The sequence below is a fragment of the Corvus hawaiiensis genome, chromosome Z (genome assembly GCF_020740725.1).
Source record: "Corvus hawaiiensis isolate bCorHaw1 chromosome Z, bCorHaw1.pri.cur, whole genome shotgun sequence".
NCBI lineage: Eukaryota > Metazoa > Chordata > Aves > Passeriformes > Corvidae > Corvus > Corvus hawaiiensis.
The window spans coordinates 60,432,108-60,459,871 of NC_063255.1; the positions used below are offsets into that span (position 1 = coordinate 60,432,108).

Genomic DNA, 27,764 nt, shown 5'->3' on the forward strand with positions numbered 1-27,764 from the left:
TCTCTTGGCAACATATGAATTCCCAAATCAGTGAACTTCTTTGTGTGAGATTAAATGGTGAATAAATATCCTCTGACAAAACCATATATTATCCATAGAACTTTACATAGTAGAGAAGGTTCAAGAATGCAGTGTAGCTTTATGCTTAACTTTCATTAATGTGCAGGTCACAGTGAATTCAATGAAGACACTCCCCTGAACACAAAAGGAAATCCTATTATGATAGTATATGTTGAGCTTTTCCAGGTCTCAAGTGGTATCTTATTCAGGAAAATTTTTACAAGAAAAAAACGAAAATTGAGTTCTCTTTTGGTTCATGGTGTTTTTTCCAATAGTAAGATAAGAGTCAATACAAAGGAAAGTTTGATCAAATCACAGGGAAGGTGAAGAAAAATAAGCTCATATCACATGACATTAAAAACATTAAAATTACAGGATTGTATCTTCTGGATTTCATTTCAATACGCATACAAGTATGTTGTATCATCTAAATGACTGTTCCATTACTATATTAAACTATTGGATATAAATATATTAGATATATTTACAGATATGTGTACAACCTCTGTTTGTAACATTACAATAACATGCTAATTCTTTTGATACAGGTTCTTTCTTCTAATATAGAAGAATGCTTTTTAGGATTTCTACATGATACAGCAATATAAATTGTTTTTATTGTAAGCTTATTCTCTGAACTTCACATAGTTTTCACAAATTTTAATTCATATTATGTTTTTCTAGAATTTACCTATCTCTAAGTTATTTCATTTTGACAGGAGTATAAGTCTAGCAGTCCTAGTTCATGCCAACTGTTCTTTTTAATTTATGAATGAGACTCATTCCCTACATGCAAAGTACTTCAAATGCTGTTCATCAATAATGCAACATGTCTATTGTCATTTTTCTTCAAAGATCAACATAAATTGCAAAAAGTATTTTGCTTTATTTTTGTTCGGTAGTGACAACACAGTTTCAGGATAAATATATTTTACATATAGTTCTGTTAACAAAACAGACTTCAGGATGCTGTAAGTATTTGATGCAGCAAAATATCAAAATAATTAAAAAATTTTGGTGTAGATGCATTTTAAAAAATCAGTTACTCTCATTTTTACCCTTGGCAATTCCTTATTTTATTTCCAAGTCAACTTAAGAAGCAATGCTGAGTCAGTGGTTAGAGGAAGTATTAGAGATTTCCCCATTTAGTAACCATAGAGTTTGAGCAAACATATTTGACTAGCTGACTGTTTGTTTCCAGGCAGAATTTTGGAGTAGGACTTGAAAAAGGTGAATTCTAATCTCAGAGAGTCACAGAGCATTTTCTGTCTCTGTTCCCAGCCTTTATGTGACTGCATACTCTGATTTTCAATTTATCTGGTTCAGCAAAGCTTTAATAAAACTGCAACAGACCAGAACCTATTATTTTCAATATTGTCAATTCAAAGCCTTCAAAAATTACAAGTACGGCCCAGAAATTAAAATTAAATTCAAAAAAATTGAGGTTTGAAGTAAATTACAGACAATTTTTCCTGCCTGCAGATAATGGCACTGCTCAGGTCTGGAACAACACAGTGAGTCTTTCTTTCAAGAACACATAGACTGGGCATGTGTTTCGAGCTTTTAATTATATACTGCGCCTGCAAAGAGATCTTTTCAAGACAAATATAAACAAGGGTAAAAGCAGTGTGACAACAGAAGTAAAAAACCAGAATTTCTCAATCAAATTTTGAGAAAACATCAGTCTCATCAGTTCAATTATTAGATAAACCTCTGCTGTCTTAGACTGCATTTGCAAACTCTGGAAAGGTCAGCAGTATATCCTGGTTTACCACAGGTTTATTCCTTCTGGTTTACCTTTCCATTTCAGCTGCATTTTAAGAAAAAGTAGAATAGAAAATTTGCTGGTTTGATTTTTAAATATTTTTGAGAAATCTTCTTTACTTCTTTTTGAGTACTGCATCCAAAGATTACAGTTCTTGTAAACTAGCCTAAACTACTCTTACTAAAAGTAGTTAGGAAAGATTATCTATACGCTTCTATAGAAGAGGGGATAAATCACGATTCTCCTCACATTCTTGGGAACAGACTTTTCCTAAACAGCTTCACAGAATTCTTTGGTTGTTCCATTACAATCTGTGCCAAAGGTGGACAGCTGCAGAAATGATTTTGCATCAGGTTTGGCAAAGTGCTAAAGACGACATATACAGGGTTTTTATTTTTAAGATACATACAAGTAAGAGGTTCCAGGCTGAACTTTGCCCTGTAAGAATGGAAAGGAACATTGTTTAACAGAGCAGAAGCAATTTGAATTCTTATTAGATTATTTTTTACCTATTAAAATATGAAGTCATTATTAGCATCTCTACTTTGACTTTCTTTTACTACTTATATATATGAAAGTCAGAATTCCTGCATATGCTACTGACGTAGTAGTAACTTCTTGCTAGGTTTATTTGAATAAATTACTATTTATGTTTAACTTGAAGTCTTGCAAATTTCAATTATTCTAAAACATTTAATAAAATTTTATCATTCAGATCTTCTGTAGGTATCATTAACATTATCATACACAATGAGAAATATCTTTTCATGCTACTAGAGAAAGAAGAAAACCCAACACTTAATTTAGAAGATGTGACACTAAATGTAGAATCTCTTATGAACTTAATAAAAATGCACAAATGCCCTGGAGCACATCCATGTAAGAGATTTCAAACACATAAACCCAGGACATGGATCAAAGTGTTTTGACAGGAAACAACCGGAACAATCTACAAGCATTTCTAACTGGACAATGTTTATCTAGAAAGCCCACAAACCTGTCCAAGTAATTACACATTTGCTGGAATGAACAAAATGTGAGGAAGTTTCAAAAGCAGTTCTAGCTACCGCAGGATAATTACAAATAGCATTCAGTTTACAATTTCAAATTTATTCATAAAATTTACTTCAAGGAAACCACAACCATACAAAAATTGTTATATAAATAGCAATACATCTTTAAAGAGTGAAAAACCCTTCATGAAAACCAGAGTCTAAGTGAGATCTTTGCATAAATAATAGTTCTGTCAATAATTTCCAATGCATCTAAATTTGTCATCAGTTTCTTCTTTGTTTCAGTGTAATTGAATAATGCTAAATTGGCTGACTTACTTATATTTGGGTACCATAAGAGGAGTGAAGCTGTGATGCTGGTTTTGCAGATGCAACACTGAATTCTGGCCTGTCCTTTAATACACTGAGCAATAAAAAATAGTCAAGAGAATATGTAAAGAAAGCCACAACCTTTAAAGAATAAAAGGCTTTCTTTAGCACTTTACTTTTCTGCTTTCCATGCTCACACTTTTCAATGCTTGAGATAATCTATTAGATAAACAAACTATGAGCTCAGGGGGAAAAAGTTCCCTTAAAATTCAAAGAAAAGTGAAAATCAAATAGCTAAAATAAAGTTTGGAGGTATGTTTAAAATGCTGTCAGAAAAAAAGTGTCGTCTGGGTCACAGTTAAAATATGCTTCTAAAAAAAATTAAAAGCTTCCCAATTCAGCAGAAGTGTATATATCTGCAGGAATGCATCTGAAAAAACTTTACTTAAACATTCACATTATCTGCATTTGACAGGTTGACTTGTTCTTATTCTGAGATTCAAATTTCCTGCTGAAGTAGACTTACACAGGCACTTTGCAAATGCCCATAGTATTCCACAAAGCAATGCAGCTTTCCTGTGATATCACCTGAGAAACACTGGAGAACTGGAGATGCAAAAGTACGGTACATTTCAGCAGTGGGCCTTTGAATAGCCTTGACATGAATAAGAGAAGCACTAGTGACTTAACCTGCTTTTGATTTTAATTTCTTATTCAATATACTTTGTCTGGATTTTTGCCACAAGAATGACACTGCATAAAATTATTATTACTGTGTTGTAAGCAATAAATACACTCCTCTTATAAGCACTTAATGGTAGAAATTAGTAGAGAAGGGGACTAAACCTTAGAAAAAAGATCCTGAACTTTTACAACCATTTCTTTCAAATGCTTTTCTTAGAAACTAAGAAAATGCTAAATACCATTGCTTCTGCATTAAGTATCTGCTCCAGCTGTGATTTCTATACACCAATAACAAAATGTAACTACTGTACTTCTGTACAGATGGTCTTGACTCAGTGTTAATGTGAATCCTTAGAGAATGCAAGTGTTGATTCTCACATGTGCAGTCACTTCACAGCCATTTTTTTAAATATACAAGGAATTGCTTTTGCAGAAATGAAACAAAGATATCTACATTACTGCAAAGCATTTATAAGGCCAAACAAAACTAGAACTTAAATCCAGAATTCTGAACTCTTAAGAGCACACAAATATACACCTACATACATGTCTGTGTGGATCTTCAAGAAAAATACACAAAACCATGCATGAATATATATTCTGAAAATCAACAGATGCCAGACAGTCCTTAGGTTGCATGAACTGTAAAATCTGTCTCAAAATGAACATCTGGAACATTTAAATCTTAAATCTAGAGTCGATCTTCTAGATTCCCTGGGGACTATAACAAAGGACTGACTGCACAAACATCTGTCCTTGTCTGCTAAAGGATTTATTTTCTTAGATAAATTCAGACAAAATGGCATCTTGTCCAAGACATTATGTTAATGTTTACAGTTGCTAGACTGCTAAACTTACCTTAGCCTAGGATCAAAATATTTAATACACGTTTACTCAGAACTTTATGGTTATGGCAGTTAATAGAAGTTTATTTTTGGATATTAGTAATTTTGGCACTCTTTAAGTATTTAAGATTACCCCAAATCCAGAGATTGTGTCAATCCTTTATTTTTTCATGATTTGACTGCTTGTTTTTCACCTTCTACCTCTCGAGAAAATTCTAAAATCTAAAGTAACAAAAGTATTAACAAAAAACTTAACAAAGATTATTTCCCTTGCAGTATCTTAAAAGTTCACTTCTAGATAGTATTTCTTACAAAAAAACCCCATACAAGTCCCACACACAAACACGTGTTTTACAACCATTTGATCTGTCTGAATCAGGGTTCTCTCTCTAAAACATGAGTCTACCCTGCAGTGACTGTATAGGTTCTTTACCTCCTTAATTTTCACCTGGCAAGTAGCCCAAGCCTCTGCTTTAAATTTCCCACTTGGTAGCACTAGTATGGCACCTGAAGAGTAATTAGTTGTAAGAAAGGGAATTTGAATTGTTTGCTGAGAAGGAAAAAAATGTGCATGCCTAATAAAGATTTTTTCCTTGAGTACCTGCAACACCATTTATTTATTTTTGCTTAGAATGCACCACCCTTTAAATAGACTAGTGACCATTTTTTTTTTTAAAACCTTCCAGAAAAACTGAGTGATAGAAAACCAGTTTAGTTTTAAAGCCATGCTGTTTTCATTTTAGTCAGTCTTTTCCATTACACCCGCTCTTCTGTTACACAAATTTTGTCCCCTCCGCCTTTTCTTTTTTTTTAACCAGTTCCCTGATAACAGCTTTTTCTATTTAATTTCTCACATTGCTATTCTATGGACACCTAAGGAGTAGTCTTCTAGGAAGGCAAATCATGAAGATGTCTCAGAAATCAGAACATTTTAGCTAAATTACACACATAGTTCCCTGTGAAGTTTATACTGTCCATGAAACTTTGTATTATGATACTGTTTGTAAGATAGGCAGATCTCCACTGGTTCCAATGACCTTGGAAACACTTTTTGAACAATTCATTACACATATATAGTTATGCAAAATGAGTAACAGAAATGAAGTTTTCCCTCCTCCAGAAATTAGCAGTTCCCTAGCCCTAAGAAAGTGAAAAGTGCTGCTCCTGATACTGCTTCTGCCTTCTGTGCAGACAAAAACACAGAGAAGTTTAAGGGGGAGGGGATTTGATTTCTTTTTTAATGTCTGCCTCCTTCCAGCAAGTCCATCTGTTGTAGCACTATAATTCTGGAAGCAGGATATGTGTGTGACCAACAGGAGACAATTACTGCATAAGTGTTTGTTGATTCAGCTCTATAAAGGGCAGGCCAATCACTACAGTATGAACAGAAAAGAATTCCAGCTGAGGAGCTGCATATAGATTAACACAAAATACATATATACATGAGAATGGGGAAAACCAGAAAGGAGTAATAGCATGGAAAAGGATTAAGTAGGAATGAAGACTGAAGCAGAGAAGAAAGTTGGTGTCCTTGGGCTGTTAACTAAATACTTTTACTAATCTCTATTTCCATAAACTTTGTTCTTTTGCTTTTCACCTTAACAGAGAAAGATGGGATTAAATAGATATGAAACTCGTCTGAGCTCCCTTTGGAAGAAAACTCCAGTTGTCTTGGGGTGTAAAGAGACAGTGTCTGTTCTTCACAGAAGAACAGATGCTAGTTCTGGGCTAATCAGATTACCAGGAATGTTTGCAGACTACAGGCTAAAAGTGAAACTTACCTTACTCATTTGAACACATGTAAAATATCAGCATGAAGGCCATTTACGGAAGGATAAATGAATGGGGTCAACACACTAACCTCAGTATCATTTGTACATAATAACTGGCTCACATAAAGCATGGTAATATAAAATATTTCATAATTTTGACAATAATAAATTAAAATCCAGAAATTAGTGTTACCAAAAATTCACAGAACTGCAATAGCATTAAGGTGAACATTGTAAGACACTATAATGAAAAGTACTTTACCTCTATGGTCAGTTTACTAGTGTGAAGTGTCTGATCAGCCAAATGTAGCTGATTTGTTAACTTTTCATTGGTTTCTTTAATCTTTTTCATGGAAGCCACTGCTGACTTTTTTTCACTCTGTAAAACAGCTATCTGCTTCTGCAGTGATTTAATTTTTTCCTGCAGAAGAGCAACAGAGTAGGCTGGTTTCTGGACAGTGGTATTTCTCCCTTTTGCTCTGTTCACTGAACATAAAATGGCATGTTACTAAATGGACAAAATCATCATAAGGAACATGATTTATGATTTTTTTTTGGCCCTTCACAAATTTCTAAAATATTTCTCAGTAAGCAAACTGGTAAATTAACAGTTGACCTATAAAAACATAAAATGTATAAAAACAGTCAACCTGTAGGCACTCCACGTTGTGCTTTTTCTGAAGTGCCAACACTACAAAATCAATACAGACTTGGAAGTTATATGTGTCTTGAGTTTCTGATCAATATTACCAAAAATAAAGGCTTCAGTGTCTTGTTACAAAATACATTTAATTTGTTGCATTGGCTGTGTTGGCTACAAGGGGCAAACATGAACAAAAGGTAATAAAACACCTCATATCAGTCAGTAGATTCACTAGGTGGGACTTAGTAAAAACTTACTTTAACTGCGTGAAAAGATGCTGTTTGACAGTCACTTATATGCGAATTCCACCTTAAAATGATGAGCTAAATATTTGAAAATACACATACAAATTCAAACAAGCAAATCTTGCAACAGCATATCAGTGGGTTGGTGTAATATTGAAGAGGTTTTAGTAGGCAGGAATGCTTTATCAATCTTACTTATGAAATATATAATATTCATATCTTTGCTTAGAATTGATGGATAAGATGGTATGGGAGAGCAGATCCTCCTCTTGGAATGTAATTTTTCTAGGTTTTTAATCTGTTAATGGCACAAATAAAAACCAGAAGTAAAAAGCAAGCCACTCTTCATTGTGGCACACCAGCCACAATAGTGCAAGTTTTTGCAGTTTGAATTGAAAGAACAAAAATTACTTCAAATAATACATAAATTCCAATTAATTTTAATTTGAAAATCATTCTTACAACATCATCCAAAAAAGAGTAAAAATTTCTGCCTTTCACATCAAATGTAAAAGAAATAATGAATGGTTATAGGTGATTCATGGCCTTTTCCAAATAATCTCAGAGAAAAATGAAGTATCTGTTAATACATACTTTACTTGCTTAGATAAAGCATGAATTTACTAGTAGGGAAAAAAGATGGTCTGTATTACTTGAAAGTCTATAGCATCCTATTCTTCAAGATATTTAAGTGAAACTAAAAAGGAATAGCAGTCTCATTAGTTCAAAAAGAGGAAGACCAGATTAGACACTGAGCTGTAACTAGAAGATGCATACATCTATATGAACATGCAAGAGAAGATCCCTGTGTTTGACCGGGGTTTAACAGAAGTCTGCTGAGTGCCTTTTAAATATGCTATTTGAAAAACCAGCTGTTTCTAGAACCTACCAAATGTTCAATGACAGAAGCAGAAACTGAAGAAAAATGTTGTTTGCAATACATAAAATAAAAATGGCCAGAGTTTGGCATAGTCTAAAATCAAAGTACTAATTTCCTGGGTATTAAATGCTCAGTGTATTTTTAACCACTTTTGATCAGGAATTCTGCAGCATTTATCTAATTTTTAAAGTCTTCAGATTGCAATTTCTATGTCATATCATGCAACATATTCCTGGGAATATTCATATCTAAAATAGCTGCTACGCAAATTCAGAAGAGTAAAGAGCAACACATTCTCTACTAGCTGCACTGAACAAACTACTGACATTGCAGGATAACTCATTAATGAATTCTAGATTTGTACAATCACCACACAATTTGAAAGACCAAGAACTGAGCTCTCAGCAGATGACGAGCAAACAATCCACACCTGCAGCAAAAAGATGGAGATCTCCACTCTAGGCCACAGCTCTTAATAAATGTATGATTGTAAGAGTGTGCCCGTAACTCTGCTGATAGTGCACAGGGTATTATATATTCATACCACATGGGGAAAAACTGACCAAGTCCTTGTGTCATAAATTATCTCATCTCCAACCCCTCGCACAGCTCAAGACTTAGGAGATTTCTTCAGCCTCTCTTTGTATGAGAATACTGTGACTCAGCAGTAGGGTCCTTAAATCCTCTGGATGGATTTAAGAATTCTGTTAAAATTGGTGTTCCTAACTATTAATACTAAATGTTTATGCAATAATATCTTCCACACTCATAAACCATGTTTTCAGGTGCTTTTCCTGCAATAGGGGACTTCTGCTGAAGCATATTTAACGCTTAGGGCTCTCCAGACGCTTCCTGTGTATGCTTCAATTCCACCAGTCTGTTACAGATGTAATCAGAATATATCTATCTTCTCCACTAGGAGCAGAGAGTAAATACACGCCCTACAGGAATCGTAATGGATGTGCTACACTACCAATAAGAGAGGACAGTCTCCTGGATTCCCTGCCTTGTATGTCCTCACTCAGGAGCCGCAGGAGATTAACAGGAGTAGCACACTTGGTCAGATTTTCACATATATCATGTACACCTACTCATACTATGTATTGTTACCAACAAAGGGTTGCATAAGAATTTTCCCTTTTTTCAGTTTTTCTGACCAAAAAGTATTGATTAAATAACACAATCAAGTATATTTAACGAGACCAGAGAGTTTGCATTTGCTTTAAAATTTTGGAAACTAAGAAAACACAATTTTTTTTCATACTCTGCTATATTCAGTATTATATATTTAAGTATTCAAAATACTGAATTTCAAACTAGTTATCTAAAAGCAGCAAGCTCTTCGGCGTTTCAGTATTCTATTTCTTGAACTAAGAAATAATAATATCGCTTATGTTTTAAATTCTGTGAAGTGATTTATTTGGACAAACACAGGAGGGAAAAAGTATTAGACACTGTTAAAAAGTCCAAGAATGAGTCATCTGTTACAGATTGTATGGAGCCTCTAAAGACCTGGGACAAAACCAGCTGGCCCTCTTCTCTGAGAAAACAGCACATAGATGTTAGCAATGAGACAACCAGTTCAAATCCCAGACAATGAATTTAAATAGGCTAAGAAGAGGCTAAAATCATACTTTTCTCAAGACAGAATCTCCTGGACACAGAGAGAGTCAAAAGTATCTTTCTAAGATGGAACAATTCGTCCAGTGCACAACAAACGAACTGAGAGATGTTTATGCTTGATTAGTCAGCACACCATTTGGCTAGAAGGGAGGGAGAGAGGGGTGTTGCTGTCTCCCTGTTATGGGTTAGGTCAGCCTGTTCTGTATAGCTCTTCTGACTGAGAGAAAGTTTAACGTGATGTCTGTGGCATTCTTTGTCTGCATTGTGAGACAGCACCACTAGCCTACAGCAGCTTTACATTTTTTAATCATCCAAATACGCTCCAAATACTTTTACAGATATATTTGGTTTGTATGGCCAGGTTTTGGTAGTGGGAAAAAAGTTAGCTTACGTGAAAAGCTGTCAGAAGCTTCTTCCATGTCCAGCAAAGTCAATGCCAGCCAGCTCTAGCCAGACCTGCAACTAGCCAAGACTGCGCCAATTAAAAATGATAGCATCTCTGTGATAACATATTTAGGAAGGAAAAAAATGATTGTGCAGATGTAATTGTGGCCAGAGAAGAGCAGGGTGAGAATATGTGAGAGGAACAACTCTGCAGACACCAAGGTCAGAGCAGAAGGAGGGACAGGAGGTGCTCCAGGTACTGGAGCTGGGATTCCCCTGCAGCCCATGGTGCAGACCATGGTGAAACAGCTGTGCCCCTGCAGCCCATGGATGGAGGATCCATGAATGTAAAGATCCACCTGCAGCCCACAGAGGAGCCCCACACTGGAGCAGGTGGATGCCTGAGAGGAGGCTGTGACCCCATGGGAGGTCTGTGCTGCAGCAGGCCCCTGGCAGGGACCTGCAGACCTGTGGAGAGAGGAGCCCATGCTGGAGCAGGTTTCCTGGAAGGACTTGCGACCCCATGGGGGACCTACACTGGAGCAGCCTGTCCTTGAAGGACTGCAGCTCATGGAAGAGTGACCCACGTTGGAGCAGTCTGGGGAGGACTGATGCCCATGGGATGGGCTCACATTGGAGATGTTCATGGAGAACTGTCTCCCATGGGAGGGACCCCACACTGGAGAAGGGGAAGGACTCCCCTTCCTGAGCAGTGGGAGAAACAACATGTGATGAACAGACCGTAACCCCCATTCCCTGTCTCCACACACTGCTGGGGGGGAGAAGGTTGAGCAGGGAAGGAGGGGGGGGTGGGAATAAGGTGTTTTTAAGGTCTTATTTTATTTCTCATTATCCGGCTGTTAGTAAAAAATTAAATTTATATCTCTAATTCAAATTTGTTTTGCCCATGACAGTATTTGATGAGTGATCTCCCTCTATCCCTATCTCAAGCCATGAACCCTTCATTATATTTTCTCTCCCCTGTCCAGCTGTGGAAGGGAGTGAACGAGAGGCTTTGGTGGATGCCTGGCATCCAGCCAGGGTTAATCCACAACAGCAGACTTATTGTTCAGAAAATATTCTAAAATATAATGCATCCACCCACTGAATATCTGGAAGCAGGCTTTCACTTTAATATCAAGAGTCAAATTAATTAAGAGTAGAACAGCAGTGCTAATATTAAACTACAAAACTCCACCCAGGAGAACAAAACAAATTCTATTATATACCTTTTTATTATATTGCTCATTTTTGACTTCTAAATGAACCACATTGCAGGGCTTTTTTTCTTCTTGTTTACTTCTGTCTGGCAGTGGATCAATGTCTTGCACTGACTTCATAATCACTGTTTCCAAACTTTCAGAAGTTGGTATTTCAGAGTCACTAAAGTAGCCCATGCCGGAAACAAAACAAATCAAGCTAAATATTAAATGTTCCACAGTCAATGCATAAGCACACAGAAATAAACACATGCAAGAAAGAAGGGAAACTAATATAAAATCCAAACAGTAAAGTGACTTATTCAACACATTTTACAAATACAATGAAGAAAAAAATCTATCTCTGAAATGTTTTTTTCAAGTTCTACTCTGTCAAACGCAATCTCGCTACAATGCAGGGAGGCCTGAGACTTCAGCTGCTTCTTAAAGGACAGCTTTTGTGACAATCCACAGAAGTGGAAAAAATGAAAAAATACTTGATTGTATTTCTAGTCTGTGAACGGCTTGTAAACTACTAAATTTCTACTTTCCTTCACTTTCACATTTTATAATAAAACAAGTAAATCCACAATACTTAAGAACACTTTTTTTCAATTGAGCTTTATTTGTAGTGTTGACTGAGACAAACTCAGAAAGTACACTTCAGAGGAAGCTTATTTAGCACCCCTTTGCAGTGCTTTTAAATTCTGTAAACTTGTTAATCCTTTCGCTGAGATTGCACGCTGTGCAGAGAAACTGGACCTGAAACTTTAAATCTTTTTCAAATTTTTCCTTAGAATTGCACTCAATGTGCTCCTAATTTCCAGTTTTTCACTGCCTTATCCCACATTATCATTACATTAAGGTAGAGAAGTCTGCCTTAAAACATGAAGTCTTGGATATATTCTTTTCTATAACATCAGCGGGTATTTATCATCATTTGTTTGAGCAGATTTGTGAAGGAATCCCTTGACAGAAGTCTATTTTGATTTGTTACTTTTTAAACCAAGGTATTTAAAATAGCATAACTGAGTTCAAATTAAGTTACACCATCATAAAAATCAATGGTTTAGAGATGCAGTCTATTTAAGCAGAGAAAAGCCCTCAAACTGACAAAAAGAATTCACACATAAACATGTTTATACTTTCCATAACCTGTCCTGTCACACTGGTATGTATTATTGACTGATGAGAACAGAAATCAATGCAATGGTTTAAAGGTGCTGCAGTACCACTGAGATATTTCTAACTATACACACATTTCCCCCACCTGCTTTCAAGGAATGTTCTACTTAGAAAATGGAAGGCTTGCATTTAGAAACTCAGAGACAGGTACTAGTGATAAAGAATGGTATTTATTAATAAGCAGAAGGGGAAACAAAATGAAGATATTTCCCTAACTTGATGAGAATGACACCTTGAGAGTTCACTTTCAGAAATATTCACTGTTCTACGACAAGAATTCCCTAACCCAACATTTGTATAATTATTAAAGGTAGTATTTATGGCTAGCCACAAGTGAAGCTATGCAATTACTTTTCATTTCAAACTTAAAGTGGAATGACAACGTGCTTGCTCAATTTTGTTCTTAAAGAGAACAACATAGCAAATTAAATACTCACTAATTACAACATGCATACATGTTTCCATATGTGCAAACAGGTATGTTTTCTATTAAAATCAGATCTGCAATATTTAATTATACATAAAACCAACCAAAAACCAATAATGATAACAACTGACAAATAACACAGTTCTTAATTTGTTTTCTCTCTCGAGACACTGTGTTCAGGAACCCTCTATTTTGCATGGGGAGAAGCAGTAGAAGAGCTTCACATTGATTTGCTCCATATGACATATAAAGCCAGTATAAAGTCTATGAAGAAATTCCATTTTCTTTACTCTTCTCCCATGTTTCCTGTATTTTGGATACATACAGGCTTGAGAAATTTCTTTGCTTGTCTCTTAGAACGAAGCCTTGGAAGACAAGGTGTGATAACCATTTACCTAGCCGCTAACTGCTGCCTCCTCAAGTATATGGGAACGTAATACGGAGAAGCAAAAATTCTCTATGTTTATGAAGCTTGCCAGTGGAATTTTCAGAGAGCCTTTTGATTCATGACTGAGATTGTATGTGGTAACCATTACCTTTAAAGAACTGACTTTTTAACCATCATTCAATTAAAGTTGGTACAATGACTGCATAAAACATACATGAAATAATTAGTGTGGATGGTTCTTAATTTAAAGGATGTTAAACAGCTTGTAGACATCTGCTAGCAAGCTGAAATGGGTCATTCAAAATTTATCTAACTAAATTAAGGGGAAAAAATGTTTCTCCTCCCGGGTCGGCATGTCACAAGATAACTAAACTGACTTAGTAGGCTTGCCTGGGAATCCTTAGCTGTCAGTGGTGAATATGCAAAGGGCCAGCAAATTAAATCAACCTGCCAAACTGTCAATTTCAAGCCTCATGACTGCATGAAAATAGCATCACTAGAAGAAATCAAGCATTGCCTTCTTTTGGGTTTCCTGGCACCTATTCAAATACTCATGCAGTTGTGGCTAATTTCGCATGCAAATTTCAGTCAATAAGCTCAGAACAAGACCTCCCAAGATATTTCAAAGGATCTGACAGTATTTTTTTTGAATACCAAATCAACAGTAGTTGAAATTCAATCTCCATTTGCTAGTGCTTTACATATGCACAGTGTCCCCTCTACAGGGCTAAGTTAATGAGAGCCGTACCTGCTTTCACTCACATCCTCCCAGCCGTCCTTACTGAAGTTCTCAAATACATTACTCATAACCTTGATGGACTGTTTGAGTAAAGCTCCATGATGTCCCAAAGAGCTCTTTTTCTTGGCTGTTTTTAATTTAACCTTGGTGCCTGTTATCTTGCAATTACATTGCCCAGAGATTGCCACTGCTTTGGCTTTATCCGGCAAACACTTCTGCTCCTGCACTTGACTCAGCAAATCTTCACTTTCATTTCTCAACCTGTTAGCTTCTGTCACTTGCCTCTTCAAAGAGGCAGCTTCTTTTTCCTTCTCATCAATCACTAACTGAAGTTCTGCTTTTTCTTTTTTATTTCACAAATCCTCTTAAGTAGTATTTCCAGCTCTCTTTTTCTTGTGTCTCCATCTTCCTTTTGCACCTTTAAAGATTCTTTCAAATAAATTTTCTCATTCAGTAAGTCTTTATTTACTTCTTTCTGTTTCTTTAATTCCCCTTCCGTAGCTTTGAATCTTCTTTCTAATTGTTGTACCTAACAAAAGCAATTTTAGCATTCACAATATTTCAACCTGTCCTGTAAAAATGCCAAACTATGTTTTCAGATATATTTACTATATGACAATAATATTACATGAAGAGCAAGGACAAAAGCTATCTATAGTCCTTCATTTAAAAATAATTTTAACATAGTACAGATGAAAACATTTTAGACGCAATAATACAGCTGTTGAACAAAGGGCAGATGGTAAAAGAAGTTAGAATTCCAGGCAAAGTGACACAGAAGTTTAAGTATCCCATGCTAATGAATCTTCCTGATGCATCTTGAGCCCATTACTGATTTGGTTATACATACTAATTGAATTAAAAAAAAAAAAAAATTTTCAGAAGGATTACTACTTTGAAATATGGACAATTTTGCACTAGTTCTTTGAATCAACAAGTTCTTTCAAGTGTCATAAATACAGAAATAAAATATTAATTTGATGTTTCAAAAAACCCCAAAAAAATCCTAGAAAAATATATTAGAAATTCAACACCTAAAAAATATGGAAGCTAGTATGTGTTTTCTATTCACTAGAAGGGAAAATCTATCATGTTTCAATTAAGAGACTAATTTTACAAGTTTATCATGTAAATTTTGAAGAAGCATTTTACCTTTTTTGCTTGTAAAGTCCTTTGAGGTTTATGCATATTGAAGTCCATTAACAATAAACTGATTCTCTAGGATGTTCTGGAATATCCACATAAAAGACAATTTCCAGAAATAAGGGGCAATTTTAATTTTAGTGGATACTCAAGTGATTATTTAGTCTAAGAGATTTCCTCAGAAGCTTGAAAAGAGCATCAGAGCAAATCTTGTGCTCAGTAACCACTTACTCCAATACTTGGCACAAATCTTTTTGGTTGCTTTTGTACAAGCGCAACCCCTTTCACTCTTTCACTAAGCTAAGTGTCAGGGGTTCTAGATTTCTCTGTACATGGTTAGGAAAGGCTGATTTTCCAGGAGCTATACTAGCATGTGTATGGCTAACTTGAACTCCTAACCTTGTAAAATACTGGCCAGTTCCCACACTTTGTAGCAATACAAAATGTCAAAACTATCTTTGACACTTAAAATATTGAAACCATACTATTGCTGCAAGATTTTACTTACAGGTTTTTACAAGGACATTTTGCCAATGCTTTTAAATGATTTGAAGATTTATGAAATGTTTTACAAAGTGGGTACTACAGACATAATTCAAATAAATGAGAGCTCTTGATGTACATGGAAAATTAGGACAAGAGCTGATCAAACTTCATATATATTTGTGAATTGGATAATGAATTTGTGAGTTTGATAGGAAATCTTTAATATGAAGAGACAATGCATTATAGCTACATTAAGTTATCGGGTGAAATTAGAAATAAAAGGGATTTTTTTTTCAAATGCTTTAGTGAAACAAAGGGTTACGATTAGAATCACAGTTTGCACTTTCTACCCCAATGACAACGTGTTAGGCCAATATCTTTCTTCAATCCCCTTCCTAAATTGAGATTTTCTCAGTTCTTTAAAGCAACCTTTTGCACTCAGTAGCACTTAAAGTCATGTATGACAGCTGGAAGGAAATGAACAATGAATAGCTTCTACACCTATCCCTAAGGTACCATCATAACTCTGTATATCCATAGAGATAAAAATTATGTAGTACCTGGCAAACAAAATTATAGTTCTGAAATATAGATGATAAGCAAGCATAAACTGTGTGACATTTCAGATGGTAGCATTCATATTATTTCAATTACTCACTCTACCTTAAGATAAATGAATGTGAGCACTTCCTATTCTGTGTGTTATTATTTTAACATGATGTTTGTCATTCAGTAATAACGAGATGACAGCCTTCATTGCCTGACCATATGGCAAGTGTTACAAGTATACGCAATCACATCATCTGCTGTAAATTACCATACTTCCTACAAGTTAATTCACAGATAAAAAATAAATAGACATACCTGAACTGACATTCAAAGTTATAGATTTGTGTTTATTCAATTTAAGCATGCTTTTAAAGATTTATAAGTAATTAAACAAATAGTTTTGCAAAATGACAAACAAAAGGCATGATACTGTTTGAAGGACGCCTTTTCTTTGCAAGCAAACAAAACATATGGTAAAATACAAGTGAGCCCTCTTAAGTGAACACCTGTTAACATACTAAACTACTTGTGTATATTACAAATATCAATACAAATAACAACTAGTTAAGAATATCTCGTTACTGCATGAGGCAAAACCTGTAGAATGAAAAGCAATAAAGATAAAATACTTACTATAGTTGTTAAGCTAAAGAACACTACATGTGTATAGTACTATATTGTAAAAAGAGTGGTAGACCCACATATGTAGAAAATATTTGCATATGCAACATTGGGCTAAAATTTAAATACAACAAAAGGTGGATTATTACTATTATGCATCAATTCTATTCTGTAGAAGAGCTCTATGGAGATTAACACCAGATATAATCTAAAGTTAAACACCCAGCCAAAAAAATTAGGGTTCCCGAAGTTCAGGGGAAAAATGCTAAGTGTATGCTATTTACAATTTAGGTAATTTCTTAGCTTTTAACATTATGCCCCTAAACACTCTTTTAATTTTCTATGACATTACCTATGTTTATCATACAAGACACATTCACAGCTATTTCCCTAGAATTAATTTCTGAGCAAAATTCAGGAAAGCCACATTTTTAAATTAGGTAGGAAAACAATGGCTAAAATTCATGAGTACTGACATATACATATATATATATAAATAATTCTTTTGTTAAAATTTAGATCTGTTTGCTAGGGTTAGCATCTTACCTTCTGTGACATTTCACGTGAAACTTCTCCCATATACCTCTTTGCAGTATTACTCTTGACCTCATCATCTTCACTAAGTTTAAAAACTGGCTATATCAGAAAGTAAATAACACATCACTATCATATAATAAATAAAATACATTCTGACACCTAGTATTTCATTAAAACAATCCATAGACATTTTAAGGAAATGCATTCTTTATTTCTGTAATTATTTATAATGTGGTCTATCTTCTTGACAAGCCTTTTGGTCAGTTTCTAAAATGACCTCACTTCAAAGTGTTCTGTCACATAATTATGAATCTCTGTAGCATCACAGTATGTTTTTTTCAGAGTACAAGCTTTTCAAAGGTACAATAGATCTGCAGGTTAAAGACACTCTACTTTCATTCCAATTTTTATTCTTTTACAGACTATTCCCTCTATGCCTTAAAAGCAGAATTCATTGCCTTTTTATCTACACAGTCACTATCAGTTTTGTTCTCTAGGTCTTGTCCCCTGCTAGGAGGATCAGAGTGATTGTTGAACAAAGCAAACAGTAACTGAATTACGATGGATGAAAACTTTAAACCCTGGTTTTTGTTAAGTTAAAGATCATGTACTTCACTAGATAAATCACACAAATCATTCAACTGAAATACTGTGAAATCATAACAATTAGAAATTGATACAACTAATGATAGCTAATACAAATCTAAGCATCACTGTCAGAGACAGCTATACATTTGAGATACCAAAAATCCCAAGTTAAAAATTAGACTTATCCATAAAAAAAATGTTTAGAAGTACCAATACATATGCTCAATCAGAAGTAAACCATATTCTGTTTAGATTTTAGTCAAGAGCCTTAGCATTCACAAATCGCCCACTGCTCACAGAAATGAGCAATTACATACCTCAGAAGGATTTCACCTTAGAATATGAAATACCGCATTACAGACCAATACTCTAAAAGCACCACAATATTAGTATTTCTTTTTTGGTCCTTCTTTCCCCCAAATTAACTTAAAGAATTAATCTTAAGGGATAAATATCTGTGCTACATGGTGGAGGTCTGCTTTAGAAGTAATATTTCAAACTACAAGCAGACACTGCAGGTCACTTAAAAACTTTTGATTTATAAACAAAGCAAGTGTAGAAGAAAACAGTGTTACTCTCTGTAGATTCACAATCCTCTTGATATAAACAGTGACTAACAAGTTTGTTAGAGTGAATTAGACCTTTCTTTTGTCTTTGGAACATGTCATGGCCAATTAATACTTCTGTATTCATGAAATAAATGGAACACTATTCTAAAGATAATAAAAGCTGAAAAAGGTAAAACTATGCATCTGGGGAATATGTACCTTTACCTTGATATTAATATGTTAGTTCCCATGTTACTTCAGACTACGGTCCCCCAGCACAGTGGTACTGCATACATTTAGAACATTCTTTAAGTAACACACAAAGATAATATGAACATGCTTTTCATCTTTTTCTAAATATTCACTCATTTGAATGCCTGTTGTAGCTTTTATATCAGCATTTACTGTACTCCACTGAAAAGAAGAATTATTTCCCATAGTCAAAGAAACTGATCAAAGCACACAAGGTGTTATGTTTATTATGTGGTTGTATTAAAATGCAATTTAAAACTCTATAAATAAACATATTATATGCAGATAATAAAGAATACTACTGCAAAATGGATAGAAAAGACTATACATGTTCAGTATTATCAAAGAAGACACAAGCAACATAACTGAAGTATAGCCAAAGGTCACTGAAACATAACCCTTTCTACTGAGCAGAAAATATATGGCCCATTCAAGCCCCTTCTTCCCTTCTCCCTTCTAATTGTTATGTAATTGTTCATAGGAATTGGTTAGGGAGGCAGTGAACAGCGTTGCCTTTAACTGTCTGTCTAGGACAGCAGAAAGATACATCATATCAGTCTACTCAGCAAGACATGCTCTACCTGTCATACTTCTACATAAAAAAACAACATCTTCTCCCTCAAGGAATATACCCACAAGTCATAAACCCCACTATCTTCAGTCATCAAATTACCATGGTCTTACATAAGGACACTTACATCCCACTGAGAAAACATAGATAACTGTCAGCTTTAGAACATAAAACTTAATTCCTAATTAATAGTCACCAAATCTGATGATGAGTTAATTCAACCCTGCTGCCAAAATGGTACTTGAACTATGAAACTATAGCTCACTATTAGTATTTGCAGAAAGCCTGCTTACACAGAGAAAAAAACACCCATTTAAAAAAACACGATAGAGCTCCGTTATAGTCACCTACGAAGAACCTATATAAACAATCAAAGGAATGACATTTTTTCCTGTAGTACACACCAGGTGAAGGATTTCCCTGACAGACAAAAGGTGTTATGGTTCACAAAGCCACTGTGTTACTGACTCCAGTGGTAGCTACCCATGCTACTGGGTGGAAAGAAACTTCTGGTGGGAAACACCAGGGTGAAGACCAGAAGGGAATGCCACTCCCACATATGCACTGAGGACGCAGTAAATTCAGAAGTCTCATAATGAAAGAAGCCTTCAAACTGTCTCATTGAAGAAATAGCAGGCCAACAGTTTACTGCTTTTTAGGAAGGCATTTGCTATTTTTCTGAATAGGATTTTATGGATCCACTATCCTGCTTTTGGAGGAAATACCGTGACTACCTGCCAACATATTCTTTACCTTCATGAACAAATAATGACATGAATAGCATGAACAATGAATTTGGATTTGATGACTACAAGAAAATAACTGGACAACAGAATAAGAATGGAAAGAAATTGGGAATGGCAGGAACAGTTTCCTTTTCCCTTGACCCACTTCATCTTTGACCAACAAGATTTGAAAAATTATACGGAAGAACAACATAACTATTTGTTACTTCTTCCTGACAAACACAGCTGATATCCAATAAAGACAATTTTAATATAGGAAAGCTCAGTCTTTTTTTACAGATTTTATCCCTTGATATTAGAATGCCTGATGAAAACAGGTATCTGCTAAGGTGAAAGTGAACTCCAACCTAATTAATAAAATGAGGAAATTGGCATCAGATTTTCTTTTATGAAAGACAACATACTAAAATTACGAACAAAGTGTATTTAGACCACATCAAATTTGGACTCTCAGCAAATTACTGGTAATAGACATGAGGGTGTATTTTTATCTAGGAAGAAGGCATTTAACACACTTTTTAAGGCAGAGGGTGTATGCACTTTCTTAGCGCATGAGCAAGGACTCATAACATACACTCATTTATGCTCAAAGATGGACATCCAGCTTCAGTCATTATGGTGCAACCTTCTAGAAAATCTCAAACAATACATGCATCACGACACTGCAGTGCCCTTCGATTTGCAAATGGAATAAGGAAATTACTTTTTAGAGACCTTGTGAGCAACTGTTTTTTTACATTTCAACTGGCAAAATATGGAAACGGCAAGAATCATCTCAGTCTTCAGTGCTTAATACATATCTTTGGACTTTAATCTTACCAGACATTTCATTTATATGACACCCATAACAAAGACTGGAAAAGGTAAATAAAATTTGCCTAGAATGCTTCACTAGGAGCTTAAACATTTTTTTCAGTCCCAAAAAAAGAAATGCTAATCGTTATACTAATTACCAAACCAGAAAAGTGCATCTACCCGCACACTTTTAAAAGAGGATATGTTAACCTGAAAAGAGAATGAAAAAAGAAGGAAGAAAATACTAATTGCTAAAGCACTAAGAATGTCAAGAACTGGCAATTCTGGAGATCTGATATTTCCACTTAATTTTAAAGATAGAATTTTAAAATAAAGGAAAATAACTTTATTTTTTCGTTCAAGTGATCAACATTATCACAAAGAAGAGAAAACAGCCACCAGCAGAAAACTGCAGTAAATAATGGTAAGGCTTTATTGCTAAGAATGTGTAGAGTATTTCTCCAAGTCTCCTACATACTACCTTTGCACAATACTGTGCATAAAGAATTCACCACAGATGTAATACCCAGCTGGACTGTAATTATGCATTCTTGAATGTTTCTCCCAGACCATTCAGGGACAGCTAATAATACCAAGAATCAGAGGAGTGATTGAGAGGCGGTGGCAATATATTACCTATCTGACTGACAAAGACTCATCTTCATAAAACCATTATCTATGGTAAAGATTATAAAGATATAGAAGAAGATATTCATGATCAATTCTTACAATTTCACCATTTTGATTTACTTTCAAATTCACATGCTTTGTTAGACTAGTATTAAAACCGAAGTCTGAATAAGCATAAAATTTCTATACACTGTATTTCATACATTAGTTGCAAATGTATTAGTGTGTATATATTCATATAAATTGTCATTGAACTAATAGATATGTGGAGAACTAATGGGCAACCATACTTTCAAATCATATGTATGGCCTTATGGTTACAAAATGCACATTGAAGAAAAAGCAATCATCTTTGGAGAGAAAATAACCTTATATAAATAATTAGTATTCTGACAGACTACTGTACTGGGTTTGAGTGGCCAGGTTTTGGTGGTGGGAGGGCCTACAGAAGTGGCTTCTGTGAGAAGCTGCCAGAAGCTTCCTCCATGTCCAGCAAAGTCAATCCCTGGCAGCTACAAGATGGACCCACTGCTGACCAAGGCCAATCAGAGTTGACAGTTAACACAGTAACATATTTAGGAAGGAAAAAAATGATTGTGCAGATGTAATTGTGGCCAGAGAGGAGCAGGGTGAGAATATGTGAGAGGAACAACTCTGCAGACACCAAGGTCAGAGCAGAAGGAGGGACAGGAGGTGCTCCAGGTGCTGGAGCTGGGATTCCCCTGCAGCCCATGGTGCAGACCATGGTGAAACAGCTGTGCCCCTGCAGCCCATGGATGGAGGATCCATGAATGTAAAGATCCACCTGCAGCCCACAGAGGAGCCCCACACTGGAGCAGGTGGATGCCTGAGAGGAGGCTGTGACCCCATGGGAGGTCTGTGCTGCAGCAGGCTCCTGGCAGGGACCTGCAGACCTGTGGAGAGAGGAGCCCATGCTGGAGCAGGTTTCCTGGAAGGACTTGCGACCCCATGGGGGACCTACACTGGAGCAGCCTGTCCTTGAAGGACTGCAGCTCATGGAAGAGTGACCCACGTTGGAGCAGTCTGGGGAGGACTGATGCCCATGGGATGGGCTCACATTGGAGATGTTCATGGAGAACTGTCTCCCATGGGAGGGACCCCACACTGGAGAAGGGGAAGGACTCCCCTTCCTGAGCAGTGGGAGAAACAACATGTGATGAACAGACCGTAACCCCCATTCCCTGTCTCCACACACTGCTGGGGGGGAGAAGGTTGAGCAGGGAAGAGGGAGAGGTGGGAGGAAGGTGTTTTTAATATTTGTTTTTCCTTCTCATTATCCTTTGATTTTTTAGCAATTCAATTAACACCCTGAAGCTGAGTCTGTTTTGCACATGACAGTACTTGGTGAGTAATCTCTTTCTGTCCTTATTTCAACTCATGAACCCTTCATTATATTTTCTCTCCCCTGTCCAGCTGTGGAGGAAAGTGATAGAGAGGCTTTGGTACATGCCTGGCATCTAGCCAGGCTTAAGCCACTACAACGACACATAAACATATAAAATACTGTACTTTCCCTTTTTTTGCTATAAGCACAGTTCCTGTGTAGTGAACTTACTCACAGATTGGTGTGTTTTCATCTTATCCAATTCTTCTTCAAGATTCAGTCTACAAAGAGGAAATAAAAAAATAGGAACAATCACACGGATGCCACTAAAATCATAAAAAAAAAAAACCAAACCCATACCAACATATTACCGGGAATAAAGTTGTCAACACCCAGGAATTAGTTCTAATTTGTCAACACTTAGCATTACTTCAAACACAAGGAGACCTTCATACAACAGCTTTTTAAAATGTGTAAAACATCTGAATTTCCAAAATTCAGACACTGCTGATTGTAACACACACTAAGAAGTTTCAGCCAATCTTTTTTAGGCAAGAAAATGTTTGAAATGAAAAGAAGACCAGTAGGAGTGTGTTGGGTTGACCCTGAGTTGATGGACAGTCTTTAAGACCAATTACGCTTCTCACAATTTACATATTTAAACCGCACCGAAAGGCGGGACTTCCCCTTTTCGTCGGAGCTCGCCTGCTGGAAGGTGGGGGGGCTCCGAGCCTCCCGGCCCCGCTGGGCCGGGCCGGGGCCACTGCCCCTTTCCCCCTTTCCCATCGCTGCGGCACGGACCCTGGGTCACTGAGGGGGACTGTCCCAGAGCCGCAGGCAGCTAAAACCAGCCATGGACTGCTCACAGCTAAACCCATCCAGCGCGGCTTCTGGGGACAGGCGGGTCCCTCTCCTCTCCATGCGGAGCCGGCGGAGCCAGCGGGAGCCGGCAGAGCCTCCTGTCTGCAGCCAGCACACTCCGTGCTGAACTGAAGAGGACACCACGCAGCCAGCAGCACAGAGGGAGCGAGGCTTTCCCCACCGTAAAGCCTGAACAAGAACACCCTTCAACATGGCGGCTTCAGAGTCAGAGAGAAAGAGAAGTGAGTCCCGTGGGACGGAGCTGAGCATGGCGACGGGAGAAAAGAGGGCGGTGCCGCGATTCTGGCGCGGAGCTTAAAAGAAACCTTCTTGCATGCCGTGGTAAGAAACTGTAATACCACAAACTGTTTGTCTCTTTAATCCATTTGAAGAACATGGGGGGGGGGGGGGTGGAGAATCAACGTGTGCCTATGAAGTTTGTGAAGAGTGCCTATGCCAGGCTATATAGAAGCAGTGAGAGGCTGTTAGAGACTTGTGGCGAAGAAAAGCCTCTGTGTGCAGGCCAAAATAACTTATCCTTAAAAAGATGAATAACCCCATGTGATGGCCCATGTTCTGTAGTGTGAAAGAACTGTGAAATTCTTCATGGGAGAGATGTTCTACACACAGCAGACTGTTTGTTTCCGGGCGGGTCTGCTATTGGTGGCAGTTTGGGAACCACGTGCAACTGAAGGAAAACCCTTTTTTCCTTAAGCATAAGAGAGAGACTTTTCAGGAACTGCAACACTGACTAACATCCCATGTTCTGTTATCCCTTGTGTGAGCTGGATAAAAGGAGAGAAGTGCTGGAAAGAGGGGGGGGGGGGGGAATTTACTTTAATTTTGTTTTGTTGTTTTCTCTTTACTTTTAATTCTGTTAGTAATAAAGCTCTTTCATTGTACTGCAACTGTTTAAGGTTTGTGCCTGCTTTGCTTTTCTCCTAATTCTTATCTCACAGAAGGAAGATAAGTAAATAATGAATATTTTGAATCAAAACCACTACATTTAATTGGTGTTTCCGCCCGGTTTCAAACTCAACCCGCTACAAGGAGGTAGAAGCCTTTTAAGAGGTGGATAAATACTCTGTGTCAGGGGAAACTGCCAGCCAAACTTGTGAAGATATGTCTTATGATCTAGTAACTATTTGAGAAATTTATTAACAGAATCATTCCTACTGTTTTTCAGCCCTGATGGAGTATTATATCACTACCATAGCTTATTCTGTAATATCAACCAGCTAAGGTCTGCACAACAAATTGAATTACTCTTTTTTCAATTTAATAAAATTACATACAAATAAAGTTGCCAGGATACCAGTACTAAAGTTTCGAAGTCAAATTGGGAAATGCTAGAAAGAAAGACATTAATTTAAATTGTTTATTTATACTTGTGTTTTCTGACACATTCTCTAACTCTATAGTTGTACACTATTTCAGCAATAAAATCCCCACCTGTTTCAGCCAAGGATCATACAGCACACAAAACAGCACACAGTCATTTAATATGAAGTTTTTGCTTAAAACATAAACACATACATGCACAAACAAACATTAACCTAGCTCTGTTGTGAAAGATGGACAGCTAATTTTCTCACTTATTTCTATTGTACTCTGAACAGCAGCACCTGTTTCACAGGAAATTTACGCTTTATCCTACTTTGCCCTCTGAAATAAGGCACAAACAAAATCTGGCCAAAATATTTGCTAATTTAACAAAGGGACTTTAAAAGCCCGTCTTTTGGTATACACAGTATGTTAAAGCACATTATCAGTTAAATGCACCTCTGACTGAGCTGTAAAACATGAATTACAGAGAAAATTATAAATATGAAAAGTTAAAGTAACTTGCTTTGCATGACACATAAGAAATCCAGCTGTTTTTGGGATCACTCACATGTTGACTTTGCTGTTCTTTCATCCTCCAAAACTCAGTCATCAATTTATATTACAAGACTACAGTGGCTTTTGTCTTCACACTATCTTAACTCTTCACAGCATGTTAGTTTTTTGCACTGAATGGCAAAATATTTCCTTGAAAAAACATTGTTTATGTAATTACAGACTGAAATCAACATGCTTGATCTTCTGAACAAGTTAATTTTCAACTTCATAAACATTATCTGAATGAACACGTTTATGAACATATATACTGCCTCTTTACACACTAATTGACAAGCATACAATGGTGACTATACAAGATTTTTAAGAGTAAACTTCTACATGTATTTTTTCTCTAGGCTGATGAAAGACATGCAGAAGTAAACTAACTATATGAAGTAAGTAAAGGTGTAAGTTTATAGTCAGAATAACTGAAGTGCCTCCAAATAAACTCATTTGTCTATGAAATAACCTCCAACTGAAGTTATGATATATCTACGACAGAAAAATTTTAGTCAAGTCCAAACCAAAAATTACAATGTGCAATACAAGATTCGACCCATACAAGTCAATGACTGGCTTGAATGAATGTTAGAAATGCCCAACTGGGTTAGCCAGGTGCCAGGTCCAACCACCACCAGTACTATGTCTCCAACAGAGGCAAAAGCAGATGCTACTCAAGGAAATGTAGAAGCCTAACAGTTTCTGCAGTCTCATTCAAATTTTTCACCCTGGAAGTGTCACATAAGCACTACTCTTTGCTTCTTCTGCTTTAACTGGTTCCCAGTTGCGAAAAGGACCTTTCCTCCAATCCCACAGCAACAGAATTTCTTTATAACCTTTCATGCGGAGCCTTTTCAAAGGCAATTGGAAAATACAGATCAGATTACTGTTACCACATAGTTACTGTCACCCTTCTGCAATTCTGCAGGTTAATGAAGCAGTATTTACCTTTACAGGAGGCACATTAATGCTTCCCCAACAAAACTGTATTGATCTGTGCTTAGTGATATCTTCCTCTACTGTGCTTTTTGTTGGTTGGTTGGTCATTGGTGGTTTTTTTTTGCTTTCTCCCTTCCACCCTCTTTTTTGTAAAGACTGACTGCCATCTTCTAAGTTCAGAAGCAGTCAGGCTCACTGGTCTGCAGCTCCCTCTGGAGCCCATTCTGTAGATAGGAGTTACAGTGGCAACCTGCGGGTCTGCTGGCACAGTGGCTGTAAACAGTGAGGTTATAGTAACTTCATACTTCAGTTGGTGTGTGAAGAATATTAACTTCAATATACTTACAAGTAACTAATCTACTTGACCTCATAATTGCTGTACAGTTACTTCAAACAGGTCTAACGCCTTTGATCTATCTGCTGCAAAGCATACACAAGTTGTTGGCATCTTCTAATCATCATTAGCATGTAGACATACAATCATAGCAATGTTTGGGTTGAAATGCATCTTAAAGACCATCTAATACCAAAGACTGACCAAGCAAAAGATTGTTCTTTTATGACCTGTAAACCCAGTGTATCATTTTACTCTGTTATCATTAAGCAAACCTATGGATTTCCTTATTGTCTTCTTTTTCACTCTGCATAAGCAAAACTTTACTGCAATAGTTTAAGCATCTTTGCAAACCACTCTTCAAGAGCCTTTTTAAGCTTCTGAACTTCCCACCTGCATTTGTCCTGTCTCTATTTATTGGTCCTACCTGTTTCTCAGCAATGCAAGCTTAAGTTTTAAATGCTGACCTCTTCCCTTTAACAGCCATAAAAACTTCCACAGTCTCTAAAGAGAGCTCCTTAAGACTCTTTGGGGGCAGGGAATGGTTTAGTTCTATTTGAATTTAATTGTTTTAAACTGTAGCACGTATTCCAGGTAGGTTTCAGCTACAGTATCTTTCCTAACAGTTTCCAACCAACGTTTCTGTACGACTTTCTCTAGTCTTTAGGGGTTGGAGATTTTTTGACTAGTTGCTTCATTTTTTATATGGCTTCCTTTCCAGAAAGTGAGTATCCCTAGGCCAATTGATTTGGTCCACTCTCTTAATGATATTATTTA

The 27,764-nt window shown here is 36.5% G+C and overlaps 1 protein-coding gene across 1 annotated transcript in view; it reads right to left on the reverse strand.

Annotated features, from left to right (window-relative positions):
- Nucleotides 1-27,764, reverse strand: part of CNTLN (centlein) — a 189,935-nt gene that overhangs the window by 52,154 nt on the left and 110,017 nt on the right. Inside the window, 4 exon segments of the mRNA XM_048292410.1 lie at nucleotides 14,161-14,504; nucleotides 14,507-14,690; nucleotides 17,507-17,596; nucleotides 23,208-23,253. Coding sequence (XP_048148367.1) covers nucleotides 14,161-14,504; nucleotides 14,507-14,690; nucleotides 17,507-17,596; nucleotides 23,208-23,253 — 664 coding nt within the window.